The sequence below is a fragment of the Varanus komodoensis genome, unplaced genomic scaffold (genome assembly GCF_004798865.1).
Source record: "Varanus komodoensis strain SLA01 unplaced genomic scaffold, ASM479886v1 scaffold1, whole genome shotgun sequence".
NCBI lineage: Eukaryota > Metazoa > Chordata > Lepidosauria > Squamata > Varanidae > Varanus > Varanus komodoensis.
In genome coordinates this window covers 114,169,851-114,196,518 of record NW_025335268.1, presented here as the reverse complement: position 1 = coordinate 114,196,518, position 26,668 = coordinate 114,169,851, and the positions used below count along the sequence as shown (strand labels likewise).

At 42.9% G+C, this 26,668-nt stretch overlaps 1 protein-coding gene across 4 annotated transcripts in view; it reads left to right on the top strand.

The window, feature by feature from the left end:
• PIGK (phosphatidylinositol glycan anchor biosynthesis class K) overlaps positions 1 to 26,054 on the top strand; it is a 65,230-nt gene extending 39,176 nt beyond the window's left edge. For 2 of the 4 annotated variants that reach the window (XR_006415766.1, XR_006415765.1), the window contains 3 exons: positions 8,065 to 8,140; positions 19,098 to 20,963; positions 23,507 to 23,612. Coding sequence is in view for 2 of the 4 variants with exons in the window: in XM_044441029.1 (XP_044296964.1) it covers positions 8,065 to 8,140; positions 23,507 to 23,623 (193 nt within the window). In the remaining 2 variants the exon portion in view is untranslated. Of the gene's footprint in view, positions 1 to 8,064; positions 8,141 to 13,525; positions 16,128 to 19,097; positions 20,964 to 23,506 lie in introns of those variants that run through there. The other 2 variants (XM_044441029.1, XM_044441038.1) reach the window with 2 other exon arrangements.
• The last annotated feature ends 614 nt before the right edge of the window (positions 26,055 to 26,668 follow it).

Below are 26,668 nucleotides of genomic sequence, written 5' to 3'. Positions count from 1 at the left end.
CCCACAACATGTGATATCCAAACTCTGATTTTCCTCTAAGTTCCATACATTATTGATATGACAACAGAAGTTGTGCATATCTCTCATTTCCTTTGGGCTGGTTATTAACAGAGAGGGGAAGCATCCCCTCGTTCTTTATCGTGGTCTCTGTGCATCACACATACGGGCTTTGCTGTGCAGCACAAGGCCTGGATCAGAAAGAATTTTCTATAGCTCAGCATCATGGAGTGGGTGGGAGCCCCCACGTCCCTTCCAGGTCTTAAAGGTAAGAGGGGTGGGGTCCCCCCCAGTCCCCCCGTTCCTTTTCAAATGCATATGCAGTCACATTGCTGATCAGAACCTCACTGATAGTTGCCATTGCGCTTTTTACTTACCTTCCCATGCATTCTTTTGTCGCACTGGCCCATTCTTCTATGTTTGCCTTTCAAAATAAAATAAAACTTTTGATACTGTATTTTTCTAAATTACATTCTTCCTCCTTTGCTCTAAGATCACCTTGCTCCTCTCCTTTCAAGAAAAGAGACAAAGATCTCTCCTTTTCCTGCATGATTTTTCTCCCTTGTCTCTGCATGGCCTCCAATCTGGCTTTTTGCGCACCTCATGTGCAGCTTGCCTGTTTGCCACGGACAACCATTCATACTGCCTCCACTGCCTTGGTGAAGGGTGCATGGTGGAGACCTGCCTGCACTGCTTGCCAAGTTTTCAAAAAGCAAACACACCAGCAGCAGGCAGATTGCCTCAAGTTTGCCATATGGTAGTGTGCTCTGCACATTGCCAATTCTTCTAAAGTGGAAGGTGAGAAGCCTCCCTCCACATAGACCGAGGAAACCACAGGGCCAAGTAAAAGAACCAGCAAAATGGCCACTTCAGGGATGAAAGAGATGCCAGCAGGGGCTAAGGCACCCTTCCCCCCAAATGCTGCATTATCAGGCCACCTGCATTTCCTCCAGCCAACTTGTTGCACAATAATCACCCTCCTACTCCGGACCTTGGAATTCTGTTGGATGGAATTCCCACCCTCCCAGAGATGGGCTCCCCAGAAGCGTATGCACATTTGCAAACTAGGGGCATCTCTCCCACATTCAACTTGCCATCCCTATCACCTGCAACTCCCAGCCAGTGCTCCTCCACCTCACTGATCCATCGCCAAGCCTGCTCATGCCACCTGAAGCCCACAAACAGGCCTTCTGGGGACACCAAGGATTGCCTCACTCCTCTTTTTGACTGGGATCAGAACTCATCCTGGATCCCAGTCTCCACCTACCCAGCAGAGTTGTCTGAGCCTTCAGACCCCCCTTAGCCCAGCCACACACCATCAGAGACATCATGCAGAGTGGGACGACTCTGACTCCTCCACCAGTGATCTCATTGAGGTCCCCAACTGTGCCAGGCTATGTACCTCACATCTTCACCTTGCCACAACCATGAGCAGATGCTGACCGACACTGATGCCACTCTCCAACTGACCCAGATGTGTGATGTCAAGCACATGCACAGGATCCCTCTATCACTTCATGGCATCGACTGGAGCTGTCACCACCATGTGAACAGATGCCGTGAACCCATCCACACTGAGGAGATCCACATGCTGCTTGACATCAGGAGGTCATTAGCCCTGGCACCAGCCCCGTCAATCACTGCCATAGCCCAAACACCATTGACCGCCGTCACCAATCCAGTGCCGAGTCAGACCTGGGCCATTCTGCCAGGTGCATTCATGACCCAAAAGCCCACAGCCACCATTCCTGCAGTCCTCGTCAGCCACATGTGTGTGATTCACTGGCTCTACAATGAGGGCTCCTGACATCCCGCCACCAATGCTCTTCCTCCATGGAGTCAGAGTCTCTCCTCCAACTCAGCCTGATCTCTCCAGCCCTGCTGCCTCAGTCTGCTGACCCCTTGGCTCAGGACCTATCTTCACCACCTGGAGGGAAAGGACATTTTACTGATCTGGTCCTCTGCATGGTAGATATCCTGGACCTCCAGGCATCTCAACCATCAGAGCTCAAGACCAACCCGGTCTTTGATGCCCTGGCCTCAAAGAACCCCACTCCAATCTCCACCCTCTTTCTACAGGCCCTGTTACATAGAGCACACCAATCTTGGACTGGTGCTGGCCACCTCCTGGAGAATCAAGTCCAGTTATCATGTGACAGACAAATTTGTTCCCTTCCTCCACCAACACCCCAGGCCTAATTCCATTAGAGTGGAGTCAATGCAGGGGACCTCCCAGCAGGACCACTCTGCACCAGTAGACAGACAGGGACGCCATCTTGACAGCCTTTCCAGAAGGGTCTATGTGGCAGCCTCGCTAGGTTACATTTCCCCTAAAGGACAAGATTATAGTTTGGGAGTGCTCCTGGACCCCAAGTTCTCCCTGGTTGCCTAGGTGGACTCAGTTGCGAGAGGCACCTTTTATAAGCTCTGGCCTTTTCCACAATGGTGGAATGCCTCACCATTGGAGATTTGTCAGGTTCCTACCTTAATAAGTTTTAGGCACCTGATCTTTTTCAATGCACCTATGGCACTAGTTATACCATCTATATTGGCAGCACTGGTTTTAATTTATTATTTTTATTAATCTATTCTCTTGTTTGATTTTATATATTGTGTTTTATCTAGTTTATTATATTTAACTGTATTATTTAATGTTACTATTGAGACTTTTATTACAATGGCTGCCCAAAGAGCATGATGTTAACAGGTAGCTTTTATGCAAATTTGTGTGTGTGTGCATATATAAGTGCCTGATTTTTTTCTTTTATAATTACCTCAATTTATAGGAGATAAGCATTTCTAAGTTTTATCTATCATGGATCAGGATAGTTGCAGGATTAAGTCAGGAAAGGCCTTCAAGATTTCTCATGCAGTCTGACTGGATAGCTTATGATCTTCCAGATGTTTTTGTCTACAACTAGCTTGCATAGCCAATAGGAGTTGTTGGCCAAAATGCCTTGTCACCCACCAGTTGCCTATCCTTGCCCTAAATCATTTCTATCCCTTGGCTTTACTTGAATAGGTACTCTGTCTTTCCATTTTAATTGTTGTCATGTTGTAAGTGTCCCTTGCTAAACACTTTACTGCTTGCCCGAGAATGCTAATCACAAATATGAATGAATTCTGGTTCCTCACTCCGAGCAGAGCAGAGCAAGCTGCCCCAGCCGGATGAGGGCCTCTAGGATATAAGTAGCCAAGCTCCCAGGGAGCGAGCGTATAGGGAGAGCAAATAGGAGCTTGGCGGAGCAGGAGTTGTAGTGGAAGAGGAGGCAGAGGCAGGAAGAGGCAAAGCAGAACAGGCTAGCCTGACCAAAAGTCTTTTGTTTTTCTAAGAGACAATTGAAGAGAAGTTCCAGAGTAGCTGGTTGCCGATTGCTGATTAACTGAAGGGGATTGGCCTGATCTGCTGACAGCAGTTGTGTGGGTGGAGTGACTGGAGCATCTTCTTCCCCTGAGGTGGTCATGAGTCACTTCTGGTGATCCACGTGGGGACAGACAACACAGCCAGGCAGGGAATGTGTGGGATCACTCAGGACTTGAACCTGATCAAACCTGTTCTGGATCACAGATGCAACCTTGGGCTTCCAGAAGCAGTACTGGGCACTTGAAGTACCCCTTTGATATTTCAGATTAAAAGCATCATTTAATTAATTGCACCACAACCCTGACCTACCCCGTTCCTGTTTGATGCCATTGGCCACCCAACATTGCTGGACTGCAACCCTGTGGGATTCTCCGGACTCCCCTAGATTGCCAGGAATGTGACTGCCACTGTTCACCATCCCTGGCTGCTTCCCTCCACTTCTCTCTCTGCCCTCAGGTGGTGGGAGCACTCAGGGGAGGAAGGCAGATGTACAGCCAACCCCTGCCATCTTGTGGCACAGTGGCAGACCTGATTTTCTCAACTGCGCAGGAAGATGGTGACCTGGAAATTGGGGGGGTCAGCATCTACTCCTCTGTCATGGTCTGATCACTTCCTCTTAAGGTTTGAATTTTCCTTTTCTCCTCTGCAGCAATGTAGTACCCATTAAGTTGGTTCACCCCCAGAGGCTATGGATCCAAGTGGATTCCAGGCGGCTCTGGGGAATTTTCCAACTCACATGTGGAATACAGGCATGGCCCAGGCAATTGACACAATTGTTCCCATGCACCCTCTTCCCTCTTGAATAACCCAACGCGTTCCTTGGTATATGCCAGAGCTGAGGATGATGAAGCAAGAGGGGAGATGGCTAGAGCTCAGGTGGAGGAAAACTTGAAATGACTGAACACAGCTTAGTGCCCATTATCAAGCTATTCCATGACAGTGAAGGCAGTTAGGAAGCACTTTATTGCTGCCAGTGTTGTGTTCTCATTGTGTCACATTTTGGTTCCTGACTGCAAAGCAGAGCAGATCAGACCGACCTGCCCCCACTGGTCTAGGCTGTGTGGGATACAAGCAGCCCAAGCTCCCAGGAATTGATTGAACAAACAGGGAGAGCAAACAGGTGGACCTCTCTGGAGAGCATATTCCATAATCTGGGTGCCACTGCAGAGAAGGCCCTCCGAGTAGTTACCCTCCGTACCTCCTTCAGAGAGGGTTCCTGGAGCAAGACCTCCCTTGCTGACCTCAAGGGGCATGAGAGCATATAGGGAAGGAGACATTCCTTCAGGTATCCTGGTCCCAAGTTGGTGGATCAGCCAAAGCTGAAGGAAAGCGCTCCTTGTCACTGCTGCCACCTGAGACTCCAGGGACAGCTCTGGGTCAAGGAGCACTCCCAGACTGCAAACCCTATCCTTTAGGGGAAATGTAACCCCGTCCAGGACAGAGTTGAAATCACTTACCTGGAAGGCTGAACTGCGCACCAACAGGACCTCCATCTTGTCTGGATTAAGCCTCAATTTATTGGCCGTCATTCAGCCTGTTACCCCTTGGCCAGGCACCGGTTAGGTGCAGAGCAGTGCCACCAACTCCCAACCCGGCCAGCCTATCCAGGATACCATGGTCAATGGTATCAAAAGCCACTGAGGGGTCCAGGAAAACCAACAGGGATGCACTTCCTCTGTGCCTCTCCCTTCACAGGTCATCATACAGAGCAACTAAGGCAGTTTCTGTTCCACAGCTGGGTCTGAAGCCAGACTGAAATGGGTCTGACATTGACACACAATGTCCTTTGAATTGACACACAATCTCCTTTGAATAATTCTCTTAAAAAGTATATGTCCCACACATATAATGCCCTTGGCATTTGCTTATTTATTATATTTATATCCCACCTCAAGGAAGCTTAAATAATTCTTCTCTTCCTCTTAATCTTAGACTCACAACAACAACCTTGTGAGGGCAGGTTGAGCTGAGACTCTGTGACTGACCCAAAGTCACTCAGTGAGCTTCATGGCTGAGTGGAGGCTAGAACTCCTGAGTCTCAGTCCCATAGCTTTAACCACTACGTCACATTGGCTGTCTTAAAAAAAGAACTTTACCGCAGTGTGTTCCCAAACTTTCTTTTCACAGACTGCTTAAAAATTGCTGAGGGTCTCAACAGACACTCTTGTTCAAATCAAAGCACATTATTTTAATAACTGTTTTCCCTGCAGCAATGCCATGATCAAAACCAGTGCCTTGATAATAATGGGCCCTAGGCCAACCTACTAAGCAGGGCCCTTTTTAAGTGGCAACATTTTAGGGAAAACCGGTAGATGGCATCAGTGTTGTATTATGAAAACAATGAGCCCTAAACCAGAGCCTTGTGAGCCTGTTGTGAGCAGTCTTCCTCAAGAAGAAATCAGGACTAATGCTCCCGTTAAAATATATAAAATGGCTTTGATTTGATGACTAGTCAGAACATTTTACCTTTATTCCTTCTCCTTCCCTCCCCAGCTATGGAAATTCCCTATCCTCCAGTTGAGAGTACCTAATTTACATAATCACCTTACTGCTGTTTGTTAATTTCTATGCAAAATGCAAATCTTGTTGTCTTGGTAGTCTAATAATGGCTGGCAGCTAATCAGAGTGCAAGAATTTCTATGATCACTGAAGCTATTACTTTGAAATCACACAGTGGTTAGCCTTATAAGTCTGATTATTGCAGTTCCTATGACCTGACTGGCTTTTGCTTTAAACTACATAACTATGTAGCCTAAAGAGAAACCCCCTTGGTGGCTCTCTTTTGAAGCCAAAAATCCCTAATTGTGCAAGAGGAAATTCACACCCCAAAACGTTTGAAACCATTCAGAGGATGCATTTCCTGTATTTTTTCTTTGCTACTGTCTTCCTTTACTGAGATTTTTTTTGTCTCCCTGAAGAATTCCTTCTTGCAGAAGTGATAGAATTGTCCTTTTCCTGAACTTTGGATCTGGTGAAATGTTGAAGAGCTTTTCACTTGCATTTCTGTCAATAAAGGAAGGCCTCATTATATAGGATGGTAGTAATACGTTTAAATAAGCATGCTTATTTTCGGTGCTTTTATGTTGCAGAAAAAGCAGCCTTAAGATTCTGAAAGGTTTCTCCTGTAAACCTGGTTGCTTTTTGCTCCATAAAGTGCTGTCTGGTTTACCTAATTCTAACTAGCATAAAAAAGCACTCTCCTTCCAGCATAAACTCACTGGCAACTTTTATTTCCTGTTCTCCTGCTAGCTTTTCTTTTGAGGGTTTTGTGTATATTCCCTGGGTCTAGGTCTCAAACTGATAACACAGTTGATACTGCATGTGACAAATAATTACTTCTTTATTTGGTCATTGACCAGCCAATAAATAAAACACAAAATGACAATTAGTTAAAAATAAGAAAACTACAGTACTAATCAAATTACAGTAATTAAAATAAGAAAGTAAAAGCATTCTGGTAGAACCTAACATTTAAAGTTAATTCTACCGCACACTGTACAAACCAGTGAACAATATTTGGCTGTAGTCAAGGAGATAAAATCAGATTGATCAGATAAAAGTAACTTAAGATAAAATGAATCGGAATAACCGGGATATTTAGAAAGGAGTGGGGATAACAGTTCCTGGTGAGCACCTGTATAGAGAGGGCAGTAAAGAATAACATGCTCCAGCAATTCAATTATTTCTCCCCCACATGTGCACAGTCTCTGTTCAAGGGGGTATTTTTTGATATTTTCCTTCAGTAATGGCTGTTGGGAGATCATTGAATCTGGCTAGAGATAAAGTCCTTCTAAATTTGGGGATAGTTATGCTACTGAGATATCCAGCTAGTTGGAAAAGGTGTGTGGAATAGTTCAGGAAGGTATTTCTGGATAACATTGGATAATCGGTTTGTTGTAGGACAGGGTGGTTGGACCCAATGGCCTTCTGGCCTCTTTCAACTCTATGATTCTGTGAATGCATATGACATTTAAAAATGATGTCAGTGTTTGTTTTGCTGAGGATCTGAGTTGCATTTAGGATTTTGTGAGTATACTTGGAAGTAGAATACTGTACAGCTTGGAATTCTAACATATGTACAGGCACTACAAATCCCAGTAACAGGGGCCACAACTATGGTGTGAATAGGGTTTAGACTAATTAATATATATGCAAACAACAGTGAAATGCCAGTGAAAAATCTTTATCAAGTCCATGTCTGCAGATTTTAAGACTTCCACAGAGAATATTTTCTGGTCCACTTTAAATTAGCTGCTGTCAGACTGCAGTACTTGTCCAGACTTCTAGTGGTAAAACTAAAGCCTTGTAAACCAGCCTTTGAAAAAGAAGATGTAAGATCACATTCCACATTTCAGTCATTCAAAAAGTAACATAGAAAGCTTACTCTGTGTGTGTGTGTGTGTGTGTGTGTGTGTGTGTGTGTATTTTAACAAACCCCTGCTAATTGAAATGTTTCTACAACTCTTAATGCACAAGGACAGAATGAACTCAATTCTGATTTATCTCAGCTGTATACTCCCTTTCACCCTACCTAGTACCTGAACCTTTTATTACACATTATTGACAATATAGTTGTGAAATGTATTATTTGGCTTTGTTGTTGCCGAATACTGTATATTTAAAACCAGTAGAAGTGATTACCTTGTGGTTTTGTCCTTCTGTATACTATTTCAGTGTCTGATCAAAATTATTTTCTTTTTCAGACATGCCCCAGATGAAGTAGCAACAGAACCATTAAAATATGCTGAACAACTTCCAGTTGCACAAATAATACACCAGGTATGTTGTTATTCATAATTGGTTCAAGAATAAATAAGAACCAGTCTTGGAAATAGAATACTTCTGGACAAACTATTGCCACTATAGGTTTATAGTTTCAAATTCTGTGCAAACATTTCTCTTTAGCTAATAACATTATTCAAAGCACAACAATAGGAAGACCTTTACTGAATGGTAAATGGTGGTGGTGGTTGCTGTTTTTCCAAACATTTTTATGCTCCCCTTCATCAGATGATATCTTGGAACTGTGAACACCAGCATTCTTTCCAGAGCATGATGTAATCCAGTGCCAGCTAACATGATTAGTGGTCAGGAATGCTGGAAGTTGTAGTCTAAAACATCTGTAAGGCTTGAGGAAAGGTGATAAAAGGTAATTACTGAAAAGGTAATTATTGATATATTAATATACATCACCTACAATAGAAGATAGCATATAAAAATTAGGAGGCAAACTGAGGAATTATACAACTTAAAATATCAGAGAAAATAAAAACATCATAATCATGTGCTAAAATGATTGTAAAGTAGGTGCCAGACATACATCTTTCAGGAGAACATTCTAAAGCTTGATTGCTTTAGAATATAATATCTAGGACAGGCCAAAAGGGGGTGAATGTAGATCCATAGAAAACTTAACTACTCAGGTTATGTACATTTGTGCTTGGTATTACCTTTATGACTGAGAAATAGTTTTTTATCAATGTAATTCAGAATAAGATTCCAAAAGACTTACCTGAGCAGTTCAAATATCCTTTTAACATAATTGTTACTTAAAAGAACACTTGTGCAGGTATTTCATTCCAATTGTGACCACATTTAACTGCCAGCAAACTTAGGCCAGGTGCCCATTTTATTGTCCAAATACCCCATTAACTATGGCTAAAGCTTTCAGATACAGCTGCCTTTGAACAAGAGTTAGATTCAGAAGCAAAATGGACTTCCAAAATGGACTTTGGAAGTGATAAAGTTGCCTGGAATGTTTTCTGGGCATTAATTATTATTGTAAGGCTGTTTCTAGATATCTTTGCCAATCAAAGTGGCTTTCTGCAGTTGAATTTGATTGCTGTAGGCCAGGGGTCTCAAACTGGCGGCCCGCAGGCAAATTGCTGGGGTGGGCAGGGCACAGAGGAGGGGCCCTGCGGCCTTCAAAGTGCCGGCGGCGCCCGGGCCGGCCTCCGGGAGTGACGTGGGATGAGCAGCCCACCACCACCATGGTGGTGGAATACTTGATGCGGCCCAGCCTCACCCAGACTCTACTTCCAGCGGCCCCCAGGTAAGTTGAGTTTGAGATCCCTGCTGTAGGCAATGCCAGCTTTAACTTAAAGGAAACATGGGCTTTATTTTAAAACTTTCAAGGGTACAGACCTTTCCTGCAAGATGTTAAGCCCAAAGGAAATATAAAACTTCAGGTTGAAATCTGCACCTCTGGGAAGAATATCTGATGTATTCGGAGCATGGAAGCTTGGAAATCTGGAACAGTCTGTATGTCAGGAATCCCTTGGTGTTGGCAGAGTTTCAAATGATGCAGCAAGCCTGCAAATGTCACATTTAAAATTCTGCCTTCATGTCTGACTCTCAGCATAAATGAATTAAACAGCAGAGCAGTAAGTCAATATGTTCTTAAGAGTGAGAGTGAGCAATGAAACAGTTTGAGGATTATTTGGAACAGGTAAATAAAAACTGCACAGACTGGCTCACCTAATGGAATATCTGATACAAGAAACAGAATTAACTTTTAAGATGGTTGACCAGACAAAATGTCACAGTAATATTTTTAGAGCACAGAGAAAGTAATAGAACCCTGGTGGGTTTGTTCGGTTGCTTAGTACATATCATGAAGGAGTACTTCATTGAATCAGAATAAAAAATGTGGTGTTCCTGTATTTTGACCATTATGTAGTGCAAACACTTTATAATTTATATATTATATTGGCAAAACACCTAGGTAGATGTTGTTGAGTATACTGACCCAGTCCAGTACACAAAGATAAGGATATTATGAGTATTCCAAAGGGTTCAGCTTTTGGGTCAGATCTTTGCCTCCAACTTTGAATGGCAAAAAGTGCTATTTAGAGTATAATCCTATGACCTCCCAACATGGTCTGGGGAACCATAGAATTATGTGGAGAACTGGGGCTTCAAATGCAAAGGGCCTGCCCCACCCATCCTCTTAGCAGGCACAGAAAGAACGTTTATGGGCTGCCTCCCAAACTGGCCTTTGAGCAAGTGTGTGGGTTGGTTGGTGGGGAAGGGAGAACGGTAGGACAACTTCTTATGCCCTAATCAAACAATTCCCCAGCCTTCTTAACTTCACTCTACGGTGCTTTATGCAGAGCATAAGGTTCTTGCAGCAAAGGGTGTCACTGCTGCATGTCTCACTCTGCACAGGCTGCATATAAGCCTCCATGTTTAGAGGTTTATGTGTGTTGGATGGTGTTACCAGCTTTTCAATTTAGGCCATACTTTGTCTTTTCTATCACAGCACTTTTGATAATTAACTTGTCAAAGTCTACACAAAACACATTTCCATTAATCAATCAATCAATCAATCATGAACCCATGGTTCATTATGTACAGTGCATCTAGCTTTCTAGATCTTGCCTGATATATCTAGACATAGAAACACAGTGAGTCAGAAGGGACTTCTTGTGCCCTCTACTGTGACCTCCAGCTCCAGCCGCCTCCACTCATGTAATCCCCAACATTTGGTTGTCCAATCATTCCTTGAAAATTCTCACTGATGGGGCCTCAACCATCTCTCTTGGAAGCCCATTCCATATCCTAGGAGTCCTAATCATCAGGAAGTACTTCCTGACATCCATCCTGAAGTCTGTTTCTTTCAGCTTTACCCCATTGGAATGTGACCTACCCTCCACTGCAGGGAAGAACAGATCACAGCCCTCCTCCACATGACATCGCCTGGCATACACCAAAAGATCCCTGTGGAGTCTCCTCTTCATTAGGCTGAAAAGACACAGCTCCCTCAATTTCATCTCATATGTCATCTCCCCCACCCCCCAATCTAGCTACCATCCTTCTGACCTTGCGCTGAACTGATTCTAGCCTAGCTATATTTCTCCTATAATGTGGAGCCTAGTATTGGACACAGTACTCCAGTTGTGTGTGCATCACAGTTGTGTAGAGAGGAATCAGCACTTCCCTAGATCTGGAAGACATGCTTCTGGCTATACATCCAAGGGTGATGTTCACCTTCCTAACTGCCACATCCCACTGGTGGCCCATGTTTAAGCTGCTGTCAGCAAATATCCTAATATCCCTTTCATAACTGCTCCTGTCCAGCCACTGGTCCCCCATCCTATCTATACCTATATCATTTATTCCTGTGCCCCAAGGGCAAGACCTTGCATTTATCCACACTGCATGCCACTCTGTTGTCCCCTGCCCACTTTCACAGTCTGTCCAGATCCTTTTGGATGTGGAATACTTGCTCCCCAGTTGTGGCCACCACACCCACTTTGGGATCATCTATGAACTTGGTCAGCGGACTGGTTACTAAATTGATAAAGTTGTACAGAATCAGTCCCAGAACTGACCCCTGGGGGACTTCACTCATCACTGGCTGCCATCCTGATGATTCCCTGCTGATAGTCACCCTCTGCTTGCAGTCTGTCAACCATGCCCTCCTAATTCATTGGGCAGCGCTTCAGTCTATCCCAAAGCTCATCAGTTTCTCAAACAAGATACCATGCAGCACCTTGTCAAAGGCCCTGCTGAAATCCAGGTGGACCACATCCCATCACACCCCTTCCATCTAGCCACCTTGAAACCTTGTCATAAAATTCCACAAGGTTTGTCTGGTAGGGCCTATTTTTCTGGAAGCCATGTTGAGTGGCTGCCAACCCCCTTCCCTATCTAGGGTTTTAGAGCTTTCCTTATTATGAGATTTTTCATCCTCTTTCCCAGAATGGACATAAGGGTAACTGACCTGTAGTTTCCCTTGTCTCCTTTCTACCCTTTTTAAATATTTGAACTATTGACTCTACACTCCAATCCTCCTGATTTCCATGAGAGCAACAGATATGAGAGTACCCTAGTCAATTCCCACGGTACCTTTGGGTATAACCCTTCAGGAGAAAGTGCTTTTGTAATGCCCAGAACCCTGAGCTGCTCCTCACCTTCTACAGGAATGACTCTAATCTGTGTCCCCATAACCTCAGCCTCACCTGGCCCCTCAAATGGATCTCCCCAACCTGCTTTGGGAAGAACACAGAAGCAAAATAATAATTTAACATCTGTGCTTGATCCCTTACATCAGTTACTTTTAAGTGGCCCAACTGCCACCCTCCCCTTCCTCTTGCTACTTACATAAGAATAGAAATCCTTTTCATTGCTCTTGATATTCTTTGCAAGTCTCAGCTCATAATCAACTTTAGCCTTGTGGAGAATCATTTTGCATCAAGTTGTCTCTTCCTAGTATATGCTTCTGTCCACTTGTCCCAGTGTCCATTTCCTGTGGAAGTCCTTTTTCTTCTAATCCCTCTTCTCATCCATGGTGGTGCCCTCCTGTGCCTCTCCACTTTACTAATCGGTAGTATTGTTAAGGCTGGTGCCTCCAAGATCTCCCTTTTTAGTGTCATCCACTCCTCCTGAACTCCTTTGCCTTCCAGTATCCTCTCCCAGGAAACTCCTCCCAGTGTGGCTTTCAGTGTGGCCTTCATGATGTCCCATCTCCTAGTTCTACTCTTCCCTGTTCTCCCAGTCTCAAAGCAAAGGATGAAGTGATCACTTACATCCAGATCTTCCCTAATCTGCACATCATCCATCAGATCCTCCCTGTTGGTCAAAACCAAGTCTAGGATGTGTGCCCCCCACCCCACTGTTGCCTCCTGGACCTCTGGGTGAAAAACCGTCCCTCCATAGTTTTCAGGAAGCAATGGGAACTAGCTGCTGTTGCAGACTTCATCTCCCATTATAACTGTGACCCTCCCCTGGGATATTCTTCCAAGCAGAGCATCATACAGGCTCTTGAGTTGACCCAGTAAGCAATAACATACCCCCACTATCAGGTCTCTGCCCTCATCTAGACCCATCAATCTTACCCAGGTCACCTCTGCCTGGTCCCCTTCTACCCTATCCCCTATCTCATTTTACCCTATCCCTTCCTTAGCACATAGCACTACACCCCTCCTCTTTTTCCCTTCCCGAACTCTGTTGAGTAAATACCTAATGAAACACGAAATACTGAATTGTTTTTGTGTTTTTCACATGCTAATTGTAATGAAAATTGCAGAGCCATGCTGTTTGTTTTTTGTTTCATATAAGTATGAGAGAGGGTGGAAGATTTTGAGGGGCTCAGAAGAAACCTTTCCAATATTGAAAGAAGTTGTGTCCTCATTAAATGGTACTATCATCATTCTGTTTCAGATGTTCTTAAAAATCCTGCTCTAGTGCAGTCAGTGGACCTTGACTACAGTATTTGGCTTAAAGGGAATCCAGAGATTTGAGAACATCTACATCCCTCTAATATAACCTTATCCACTCCAAAGTAGGAGGAATCAAGGAATCATAGAATAGTAGAGTTGAAAGGGGCCACGAAGACCATTGGGTATGTCCCCCTGCTGTTGCAGGACAGTATGTTACACCATCCCACTCAAATGCCTGTCCCATTTCTTTTTGAATGTCTCTAGTGTGGGAGAGCCCACCACCTCTCTAGGCATCTGGTTCCACTGTCATATTGCTCTGACCACAAGGAAGCTTTTCCTGATATCTAGCCTGAATTCGGGTTCTCACAGCTTAAATTCATTATTCTATGTCCTACACTCTGGCATCAGCAAGAAGAGAACTTGACCTTCCCCTCCTATTTGTTCTCATAAGAACAAATAAGAAATAAGAACATAAGAGAGAACAAAGAGACGGAAGTAATGGATGGCATACAAATTCAATAAATAAATAAATGCAAAGATAAAAGTAACAATGATTATTTATTTATTTATTTATTTATTTATTTATTTAAAGCTTTTATATACTGTCCATCTACTAGCTTCTCAGGACAGTTTTATGAATAAATACCAGATTAAAAGCAAAATCAAGCACAGATGTTAGGTCCATTAAGCAAGAACAGAATCAGAAGTTAGTTTCAACCACCTGAGGAACACAAATAGACAGGGAGACACTGAACCTCTTGGGACAGGAAGTTGCATATTCTGGACAGGATGTAATCTAGGCGTAATGGCAAGCAGATTTACATGGGAGGAGATGATTCTGATACATAAACTTTGCCACAAAATGGTGGGTAGTTTTCAGGGCTAGGATCAATTCTGCATAATTAAGAGAAAGTCAAACCTTTCATGTCAACTTTTTAGACATATTCTAAAATAGTTGCTTTTAGAATGAATAATGTTGGGTTTTTCACCTACATCCCAACATTAAAAAATAGTTTGGATATACTAGGTTTTCAAACTAACTAGGTGTGCTAATTAACTTGATGACATTTTTCATATCATGGTGAGTAAATTTGCCTAATGGCCTTGAATAATATACTGCAGAAAAGATTTGTCCTATTGTTAATTATGTCTATTCAAAGGTATCAGTATGTGGTGTACACAAATTAAACTCTATCACAGTGCTTTAAAAATATTGGTTCTGGAGGTGTTGCTTCAGTTTTTTTTTCTGCAGTTTCTGTTCACTGAACAGAAACTGAAAGGATATATGGAAACAAATTTTCTTTAGCTGTATTATAAGCAAAGCTATAAAGCATTGTCCCTCTATTCTACAGACATTAAAGAGAAAAATAATGTGAATTCTAGGGAAATGAAATGTGCATGCTGAAAGTGTTTTGGGTATAGAGCCATTGCTATCATAGGACTAAGGTTTTAATATAGGTTTGGTTCAGACGTAACAAGAAAACCAGAGTTTCCCACTATGAGACCAAGTAATATCAATTTCATTCTCCCCAGTTCCATGTTTGGAAGAAGGCAGTTGGACCTTTTGCTTCTAATTTTAAATAAAATACCTTTGGCCATTATACCCAAATTTATGATGCACCCAACCACTCCCTGATGTCATTTGGTCCCCACCAAAATGCCAGCTGGAGTTCTTTTGACAGGCACTACAGAAAGGCAGCTAGTCTCACTCACCTGTCTTTCCTTGTGTGGCATTCTCTGGAAATGCCAGTTGAATGTACACATGGCATCACTTTTTGGCATGTAGAGGGGCTTCAAGTTAGGGAAGGGGCCTCACTGGAGCACATTTCAATATAAAAATGAAATAAATAATGATCTGAGCCTCCATGGACTGGTGAAGTCTCCCACAGTTCAGGGGTACCCCATTGCTGGCCTGGACAAAGTGTTTGACATTCTAATTCTTGTTTTTCTCTTGGATTCATGCATGCATGCATACCACATACACTGTACACTAATACAGGCATTCCTCAGGTTACAAACATCCAAGTTACAAATAACCTGTTCTTCTCCTAAAGCCTATTCATTTTTAAAAATCACTGCAGAAAATCATCATCACCAAAGAGAAAGAAGAAGAGAGAAGGTAGAAAGAGAAGGTCTTCAAAGCATCACCATAGAGAGAGGGGAACTAGAAGAGTAGGGAGGGACATCTCCAAAGCAGGCCTTCCTGTCCCACCCATCCAAAGATAGAAATCTCTCCAACTTTTCCTTGCTGCTAAGAGAAGGCACTAGTGAGTTTCGGTGGCAGGGCGGTAGATATATTCACATTTTTTCCACTTTACTGGGGGGTGTTGTGCCCCTAACTCCTGTCCATATACATGGTTGACTGTGCGGGATCCAACTACGTACACATTTAACTTAAAGACACATTTCTGTTTTCTCCAGAACAGCATTTGTTCATAACCCAAGGACTGCCTGTACAGAAGCTTCAAAATATTTGGAAATAAAATAAATACCTAGATATTTGTATCCCTGGAAATATGAAATATTAAAAAATCAAACCCAGAGGTCCTATAGTTAGCTGTAATGCAGGTGGCGCAGTGGTTTAAACCGCTGTGCTGCTGGGCTGGTTGATCAAATGGTCGCCAGTTCAAATCTGCACAATGGAGTTGGTTCCCGTTGCTCCGTCCCAGCTTCTGCCAACCTTGCAGTTCTAAAGCATGCAAATGCAAGTAAATAAAAAGGTATCACTTCAGTGGGCAGATAACAGCACTTCGGTGTTTAGTCATGCCGGCCACATGACCACGGAGACTGTCTGCGGACAAATGCTGGCTCCCTCGGCTAGGAAACGGAGATGAGCACTGCCACCTAGAGTGAGGCATGACTGGACTTAATGTCAAGGGGAAACGTTTACCTTTACCTTTACTCATCTTTTGAAATGCACCACTTTTGGAGCATTAAAAGTTTCTAAAAGTTGAAGGGAATGCTGTATTCATTTGACATTGTTTAGCCAATTTACAAGGTACAGTATGGAAGGGCTGAGTGTGAGGCTCAGATGGCATAATACACTTACTTTCTGTCAAATGATCTTTACATGTACAATAAAAGGACAACATATGTGTAAATATAAAAAGAAGTAAGGATAAGTGTGAAATAGAGTTTGCAACCATCATGTAATCTTTATGAGATAGTATGCTGGTATATTGCTCACCAACAGTGCATCAAATAATTGTGCTCTTTGGTGTTCCTGAGAAATAGTTTTTTTTTGAAGGGATGTAACTACTGTTAGTAGCCACTCCTTGTGAGAGTGGGACTGAACACTGTAGAGAAGATGCAAGATTTTCCCCATATTCTATTGGTGAAATGGACTAGAAATGTGTAAGGTTCAGTCCTTCCCAAAGTGTGTTTTGGAACAATGAAACCAAGCATTTGTATTCGAATTGGAGTGGCATGAAAAGAAGGGATATTTCAAAGTTAGAGAGAAGAAATGGACTGATTTGTTGCAGTGTGGAGTGAGATATGGCTGGAGAACAGCACTTGTGAAAGGGATCTCGGGGTGCTGGTTGACTGCAGGCTAAACATGAGCCAACAGTGTGACGCGATGGTCAAGAGGGCAAACACCACCCTTGGTTGCATAGCCAGAAGCATGGCTTCTACATTGAGAGAGGGATTACTACCACTCTGTACGACTCTGGTGCACCCACAACTGGAGTATTGTGTTCAGTTCTGGGCTCCACATTACAGGAAGGATATAGCCAGGTTGGAATCAGTGCAGCATAGGGTCACAAGGATGGTGGCTGGATTGCACAGAAAGCTGTATGAGGCAAGACTGAGGGAACTGGGTCTTTTCAGCCTGGAGAAGAGGAGATTCTGGGGGGATCTGTCGGCGACATATAGGTACGTGGGGGGATGTCACGCGGACTGAGTAGAGACCTCTTTTCCCCTGAGGAGGAGGGCAGGGTGCATTTCAGTGGAGCAAAGCTCAGGGAACCAAGGTTCAATTATGATTCTAGGAAGTACTTCCTGACAGTTAGGACCCCAAGGATATGGAATGGGCTTCCACGGGAGGTGGTTGAGGCCCCATCAGTGAGGGTGTTCAAGGATAGGCTAGATATGCACATGGTGGGCATGTCATGAGCGGAGCCAACTGGAGCCGGGGGTCAGATTAAATGGCCTGGGAGACCCCTCCTGACTCTCTCTCTTTCTGTTTCTATATGGGAACATATAAAGATGTAGGGCAGGTGGGGAAGAGGTAAAACGTTTTTAAAGAATATGGTATCTATTTATTAAAGACTGAAGGATATCATGTTAGGGATGGTTGTATATTTCAAATCTTATCCAAAATGGGATTATCATGTTGGTTCCAAAGAAAGATAAGATCTAAAATAGTACAGAGAACTCATTTTATTCAGTGTGGGGGAAAAAAGGTAGCAATTTGGTAGTTCCAGTATATTCTGCAATCTGGATGAATGCTTGTTACTCATCTACATCAAATGTTTTAGGTGCTCGTCACTCTGCTGCCTTTCTGTATTTAATAGTTGCCACCTAAATACTTAGTTCCAGTTTTAATCTTGGAAGGCCCATGTGATGAATGTACTCCTAAGAAAAGTTTTCAGGTATTGCCTGAATGAAGATTTTGACTATGTGACATAATTTTGTTTTATCCCTCCCCATCCCTCTTTGTTTGATTGCTTTACCCATTCCCCTCAGAGAAGTAATAATGTTTGAGTCATGCAGACTAGTTCAAGACCAAAATTCCTGATTTGCTTGCCAACATGAATAATACCCAAAGTTCATAGAAGGGCCTTTCCATTTCTAACTCTGTGGATATTTAAAAACTTTCTTTACTTCTGGAAAGGTGAATTTTTACAAAGATTGAATATAGTTTAGAATTCTCAGCTCTAAAGCATGGCCTCACGGGTATTTAACATCTGCCAATCATGGATATTTGAACTCGTTGTACATTAGAATCTACTTCTGGGATGTACCAATTAAAAAATAATAGGAAGTTCAGTAATGTATTAAATTGGGTCTTTGTTTTCCCTTTTTAATCAAAGAAAATTGAGTTAATATTAATGCTAAGAAGGTGACACATGTTTTCAAAATATTTGGACTCTAAATCTTAGTGACATTTAGAGAAAAATAGGTGAGCCTCACTCTCAGAATTAATTCTATAAATTTCTTTAGAAAGGTTAGTAGCTGCTTCATTTTTATGCTGCCATATGGTAGAAGTGCTGCTTTACTTGCAGAATTCTAATTTGGGTTTATAATGTAGATTCTTTTTTTGTCGCTTTGATACCATTTTTCTAATAATGAGTTACTGGTATGTGTTCTTGGAAAGCCTTGTATATTTATAAGACTGAACACAGTATACTACTGAAGGGAGATTGCATCTAGACTGCTGTCTGCCTACTTATACATCCATTGTATAATCAGACATCTAGACTAAGCATGGATGTTTATAATATTCCTAGTATATTATATTTGTTTGTATTTGTCCCAGAATGTGAAGTAAAGCTTCCTGCCATATGGGTTGCAGTACTTTAGGTTGGCTTTACACAATAATTTATCATGATTCCCTTCCTCCCCACCCCCAGCCATCCATGACCGTCACCATGGACACATCCAACACAGTCTGGGGCACTCACTGTGTGCACAGGGCCACTGGAGCTGGGACGAAGCCTGTCTCCATGTTGGAGATGCTGGCAGTCCAGAAAGCCCTCGCGTCCTTCCAAGACACCCTGGCAGGGTGCCAAATTCACGTACCCACAGACAACACCACTGTCATGTACTACCTGAACAAACAAGGGGGAACACATTCCACCTGTCTCACGACCCTGACCACCTCCATCTGGCACTGGTGCGTCTAGAGAGGCAGGTCACCTCAACACCCTGGCAGACTCTCTGAGCCACTCTCCCTCCCTCCCACATGAGTGGGAACTGGAAGCCTCCACCTTCCACTCACTGTGCCAGAAATGGGGATACCCCGAGACCGACCTCTTTCCACCCCTGTGAATGCCAAATGCAAATGGTTCTGCTCCAGAGCAGCTCAGGGCAGGGATCCCTGGGGACACCTTTCTCCTCAGGTGGGAGGGGGTCCTCTTATACGCATTTCCTCCTTTCCCCTTGATCACCAGGGTGGTAGCCAAGTTCCAGAGTGACAGGACCAGCTGCATCCTCGTCACACTCTGGTGGCCGAGACAACCTTGGCGGCTTCTTCTCCTTTGCCCATCCATGCTGTCCCAACTACCCCCTCCCCAACCTGCTGTTGCAGGACCAGGGCAGGGTCCTGCATCCAGACATCAGTACCCTCTGGCTAACAGCCTGGAGGATCACCCTATGACCGACCTTTACGGCTCCCTCCCTCCTGTGATTGCCGCCATCCTGCAGGCTGCCCTAAAGCCCTCCACACACCACTCCTACCTAGCAAAGTGGAGAGCCTTCACAGCCTCAGTCACAGCCAGGGCCTTGACCCCTCCTCTACCTTCATGGAGCACATCCACACCTGTAGACCCGCTTCACCATGGGCCTCTCCTCCTCCTCTATCAGGGTCCACCTGGCAGCCATCTCCCATTTTCACCCCCCTATACAAGGACCCTCCGTGTTCACCCACCCCCTGGCACGTCGTTTCCTCAGAGGCCTACGAAACATGCCCCACCCCCAGTCTGGCCACACACCCCCTCCTGGAGCCTCTACGTGCTTTTACAATGCCTCAAGAGGAGGCCCTTCAAGCCCATAGCCATGACAGATCTGCACCTCTTCTACTGGAAGACTGCATTCCTAGTGGCCATCACCTCTGCTCAAAGTGCCAGCAAACTAGCTGCCCTGCAGATTGACACTCCCTTCACTATATTTCACAGAGACAAGGTCGTCCTCCGCCCTTACCCACACTTCACTCCTAAGGTGACGTCTCCCTTCCACATTAACCAGGACATTGTCCTTCCCGCCTTCTTCCCCAACCCCTCCACCCCCATCGAGGCCACTCTGCACCTCCTTGGTGTCAGGAGGGCCCTCACCTTCTACAGGGCTGAGAGTGAGCCACTACGCTTCTCTGAGTGCCTCTTCATATGCTACGAAGGCCCCAGAATGGGTGAACCCATCTCCAGTTAAAGACTCTCTACGTGGGTCTCCAGCACCATCTCCCTTACCTACAAGATGGCCAAGATCCCGCTAACAGACTGCCCATGTTCTTACTTCATGAGTGCACAAACCACTACCACTGTGCTGCCAGCTGGTGTCTCACTCCAAGAGATCTGCAAGGCCACGACGTCGTCCATGCGTTCGACCTTCGTCCACCGCTACCAGCTGGACGTCCATACTAGATAGGACTGCACTTTCAAAAGGGCAGTTCTCTCGTTGATTCTCCATTGACGACAGCCCCATTCTCCTGGACAGTAACCTGCTAGTTGCCCATAGGTGTGATTGTACAGAGACCACAAAGAAGAAAGGCAGGTTGCTTACCTGTAAGTAATGCCTGTTCCGTCACTAACACTGCATTGCATCCAAGAATGCTGGAGCATTAGGTCCCCAGTAGTCAACCAATGGATGCAAGTGAAGTTTTCCCTAAGTGGCAACCTTTCTGAAGGAGTGAAAGATGAAGGTAGATCTAGTGGCAACTTCAGAAGTGCTGTATGAGAAAGTCTTATGCCTGCCTTTCTTGATTGATGCTTACCTTTGTGCTGAATCATTGAAATGGCAAACTGAAATACTCGCACAAGCAGTAAAGCACTGTTAAGAATGTAAGGAAAGCCGTGCTGGAGCAGACCAAAGGTCCATCTGGTCCAGCACTCCATACATAGGGTGGCAAACCAGCTGCCCACAAGATCCCTCAAGCAGGATGGGTGCAAGACCATTCTGTCCAAGCTCCTCAGCACCTCATGTATGCAGGCATGCTGTCTCTGGTAGCCACTGATAGTCCCCTTCTCCATGAATCTGTGAAATTCCTTCTTAAAGTCATCCAGATTGTTAGCCATCACTATTTCCCGTGGTAGTGAATTTCAAAGTATAAATCACTGTGTGAAGAACTTCCTTTTATCTGTCCTAAATCTCCCACCAATCAGCTTCATAGGAAGATTCTGGTTTCAAGTGTTATGGGAAAGGGAGAAAATTGTCTCCCTCTCTACTTGTTCTCCAGTTTCTCCACTTTTAAACATCTCTGTCATATCTCCCCTTTCTCACCTTTTCCTAAGTGTTCAGATCCCTTGGAATTTCAGCAGCTGAGGACGGATGGAAACTTTGGTGGGTAGTATGACAAGATGTAAAACCTTCCACCGAGGTCACCTTATAAATTTATTCCAATACAGAAATTAAATTATGTATTTTATAGAAAATAGACAAGAAAGGCTTTTAGTGTCACTGGCTGCAAATTGAAGTCATTTGTCTAGGCAGGTCAGATGCCACTTTGTGATAAGGATTTGTATGAGATCCAAGTGAAGGAAGATTGATAAGATGAGCAATGTACTGTGCATATGAATTTCTGGGTTAATTAGGAGAATGTAAGCCAGAAAGTTTCCTTTGTGTGAAACAGTGCAAAATAAGAGCTGTTATGCTCAGTATCAGGTTGTGCTGGCAGCCTTGTATATTTTGGCTTGGTCTCTTGAGACATTTTAGTGGAAAATGAGTTCTTGTGCATACCAATGAGGAGAGTGATTGGTGCTGCATACATTTTATTTTTAATGAGAGTTGCTTAAGGTAAATATACAGTTTTGCTGTTGTTGAATTTGTTCTCATTAATGTAAACTGCCTGGCATCTGCATTTTTCACTGCTTAAAATACATTAAAGAATAAACAAAAACCCATACACATTTCATTGAATCACATTCTTGTAAAATCCTGCAAATTTCCCTTTTTCCACCACTAAACAGCAGATTTGTAACAGATTTGAAATCCTACCTTATATTATGAACTGTAATCATTTGTACACTCTTTGTTGCGTACATATTAGAGGAAAATGATAAATTTCATTTTTCTCTCTGTAGAATTCTACACAGATCAAAATGTGTCCATAATCCTCTAGAAACCAAATACATTATCATACTCAATGCTTTTTTTGTAATAAAAAAAAGTGCCGGAGCTCACGTCTTGGGGTCACACTTTTACACAATGGTTGCTGCCGGGAGTAAGCACTCAGTGTGTGACCACACAACTGATCCCAAGCCGAGCAGCGTCCCAAGCCGAGCAGCATCCTCACAATCAGTGCCAACAATTAGCACCGACACACAAGCAGCCCGCAGGCACTATGTTAATGATTTTTGCTGTCAACCTGCAACACCCAACAGGGCAATTCACAATCACTTGGAAAAATCCGTCAAAGGTGCTGAAACGCTGTTCCGGTGCGTTCTATGACAAAAAAAGCCCTGATCATACTTATTTTATACAGTAGTTGTATGGTATATTGGTTAGGATGCTGAAGTTAGGGCTAGTGAGGACTAGTGGGCATCATTTCCATTTTCACTCAATGCTGAAGCTCTCTGAGGAACCTAAATAACCTTGGGCCAATGACCAATCCTTACCCACCTTCCTCATAGAGTTGTTATGAGGCTGAGAAGGGAGGACCATGCAAACTGTCCTGAGCTTCCTGGAAGAAAGCCGGGACATAAATAAAAGTACTTGAGAAAATGGGACATATCATAGGAATGAGATACCCAAGATGTCTAAAAGACTTTTTATTTCACTAAGCTGTAAGAATGAAATACCATTTTTATTGATAGTGCAGAGGTTTGGCACCTCTACATTGAACGACAGTGTATATTTGAAACCTGAAAAAATGGTAACTTTGCTTTATCAGAACTGTGCTATCCATAAAATATTGCTATATTACAACATACTTTGGCTTCCATCTTAGGGAATAAATTCCATTGCATGCAGCAGGATTTACTTCTGAATAAACATGCATAGGGTTACACTGCTCATCCATTTTTTGTGGAATCATGAAGTGAATTTTCAAACAGTTTTTCTCATGTCTCTAGTAGTGGATACTAACTTTTTTAAAATTTTCACTTTACAGAAACCAAAACTGAAGGACTGGCATCCTCCTGGGGGTTTTATTTTGGGACTCTGGGCACTAATTATCATGATCTTCTTTAAAACCTATGGAATGAAACACATGAAGTATATCTTTTAGAACTTCAGAGCAACCAAGATGTCTTCACTGAAAACATCCTTGCAGGGAAGATGTTATTAAGATGGATTAAGAGTGTTGAAGTCTGCTATGTAAGAGGTCTTGTTATGTTGTTTTTCTCCTTCACCTAATTTCTAATCATGATGTAATTCAAGAAACCCACACACTGAACACACATTAGAAACACACACACTGAACACACATTTGAATTTCTTTTCCTTCCTCCATTGAAACAAACAAGCTAATGCACAGATGTACCCCAAAAGAATAGAAACAGGATTTCAACAACAAATGTCTCTTATTGAAAGCGGGGAAGTGTCTCTTCCATATCTGTATCCCATCTATACAGGGATATCAGTGCCTTGAATATGCACTGCAGAATAGTTTGGCTGTGCTATTCGTCCCTTGATTCACCCCCTTGAGTATTTCCTGCCCTAGCCCATCCTTCCTTGAAAGCATGGTTAGTATTTTCTGAATTGACATAGTTTTATCATTTTCAGAAGGAGGACCCTTGTCTGTAGGAACAGGTTGCATACCCTACATCTTCATGAAAGTATTTCACGCTTTTATATCTGTATTGTACAAAAGCACTTCTGTATCAAGTTGTGTGAATGAACAGATGAGTGCCAAGATGCTCCAAATATTTTAAGTATTATGCTTAAATGTTTAAACATCTTCTGAGTTGTACAAACAGCAACGTTTTTCTCTTCCAAATAGTTACGTCATCACTGAAATGAAGTCTAGAAAAATATGCAGAACCATATTTAAGATGTCATTTTATCAATAGAAATTTAAGTCCCTTTGCCAACTTCTGCCATGACATATTGAACACTTGCTCAAAAGAAACAAAAATACTGTAGGAAATACTGATTTTCTCTGTTAAAAATAGCACTTTAGATCAGTCCATTTACCCAAGGCAATTATACTTCTTGGCTTCCATGAATCTTTAGAATTGAAAGCAACAAAGGTTCCAAAACGTGATCTCCCTTGAATCTGCTTGATGAGTAAACCCAATAACTTGTGTTCAGGATTTGCATTCAGATCTCAGAATTTACAAAATCACATTGGGTAAGCATGACGTAACAACCAATCCTGTGAAGAAATTACATAGTGTGGGTGTTTTGCAGAAAAACTTATCATGAACCCAACAGACAGTAGGGCTCACCATAGATGGTTCTCACCTTCCTCCTAGGTCCTCCAGTCAGTATCCGATTTTCTTCATGGTACAACATGTTTTGTCTTCCCCTTTTCATCTACAGCCATCTTTTTCTTCCTCAGAGCTTCAAAAAAGCACAAGTGGGACCTTTTTTCAGCCCCAGAAATGGGCAGAAATGTCTATTTTTAATTTTTATTTATCTTTGCATTATATTGCACTTCTGTTTATTTCTCAGCCTTGAAACCTGTGTATATTTCCCTGTTGAAAACGAACAAACAAAAAACCCCACACGAATTTCCTAGAGAGTTTTAAAAAAAAACTGATAGAGGTGGCAGAATGGGACAGATCAAATGGGTTTTAGTAGTTGCTATTGTAGTTGCTATGGAACTGCAGCAATAGCTCTGAAATGAAACTACAGAAAAGGAGTGGTCTTAAGATCTTACCATTCTGACCTACTAGAGACTTGAAAGTGTTGAAAAGGGAGATTTGACTCCTACCCACCTTTTAGTGCATTAAGTCTGCCACATATTCCTTTTTGCTGGCATTTCCAATTTGTGGCTAGGCAACATTTCACAACTTACCCTATATGCAGTTGTACTGTTAGCATTTGATAGTAGAAACAAGGAAGGAGATTGTCCAGGTTAAGATGACCCCGCCCCCCCCCCCACACACACACAGAGAGAGAATATTTATACATATTTGTGATTGAAATTATGATTGAAAAAATTGTGATTGTCATTCCAAAATACAGCTTGGACATTGGTGGAAAGTTGACACTGATGGTGGCATGGGTGAGATCACAAAGAATGACAATGAATTTTTATGTTGTTGCTTAGTGGCTCACTAGCTGATCTCTGCAATATCTGAAGGTACTTTCCCTGATTAGGCAGCACAGCAACCAAACATGGATGAACAAACATTAAACTAAGACATAGGTTGTCCGGGTGGCCTGTTACCCCAGGCTAACCCACCAAAAATAAGCCATGGGAACTGGTCAGAGTTTGGATGACATAAGAGCTTCCTATAGCTAGTTAACTATAATGGATTGCCATGTTGTGCAAATGCAGTCATTATTTTCTGTTATGTGGTAAATAATATTGGCAGTGCATTAATGCATGAGCTGTGTGCATACAAGAACATTAACAGCTGTAATGGAATAAATTCTACTTAGTCTGTGTCCTTGGAACCAGAACTATGTAATGTTGTGTGTACTCTATTTGTTTTTGATGGTTAGTTCTCGATCAAACTCAGCAGCAAAAATAAAAGTGGATGAGAATAGTTTGTTCAGAATATTTTTGTGGGCCATAATGAGCTTTGTTACCTATGTGATGAAGTTTGTCAGGCATGTTTTCATATGGAATGATCAAGTGATGTTCCTGTTCCATAGCACAAGAAATGTGGTAGGTATGTCATAGAAAGTGGAGTGAAGCTTTGGCTGATGTCAGTTTTTACTTGTGTATAATGCTGTTGAATCACCTGGAGGCAGAGGGGAATTGAGGAATTATGTAAATAAAAGCAGACACCTGCTATTAAGGTCTGTTTACTTCAATGTAGATCCAAAAATGGCTCTCTTCTTGTAGAAACCTATCTGTGGAAGGGCTTTTTCTGCCCTAGAGGAAAAAGACTGTCTAATTTGTTAGTGGGAACTGAAGAGATAGCCTTCCTCTGCTTCTTGCTTATGTATAAACAGTTCTTGATAATCAGTGCACAGCCAGAAATACATTTGAGAAAATTATCATTGTGTTAATATAAACTGAAGGCAACCAGAGAGCTAGATCCACAGTAAGTATAAAATGGACTTGGACATTCTTCAGGTATGTAATCAGTAAAGAAATTGCTCTTTTTAGAGACAGATGCTCCTGCAAACAGGGCAGACACAAGCCCTGTTCTAG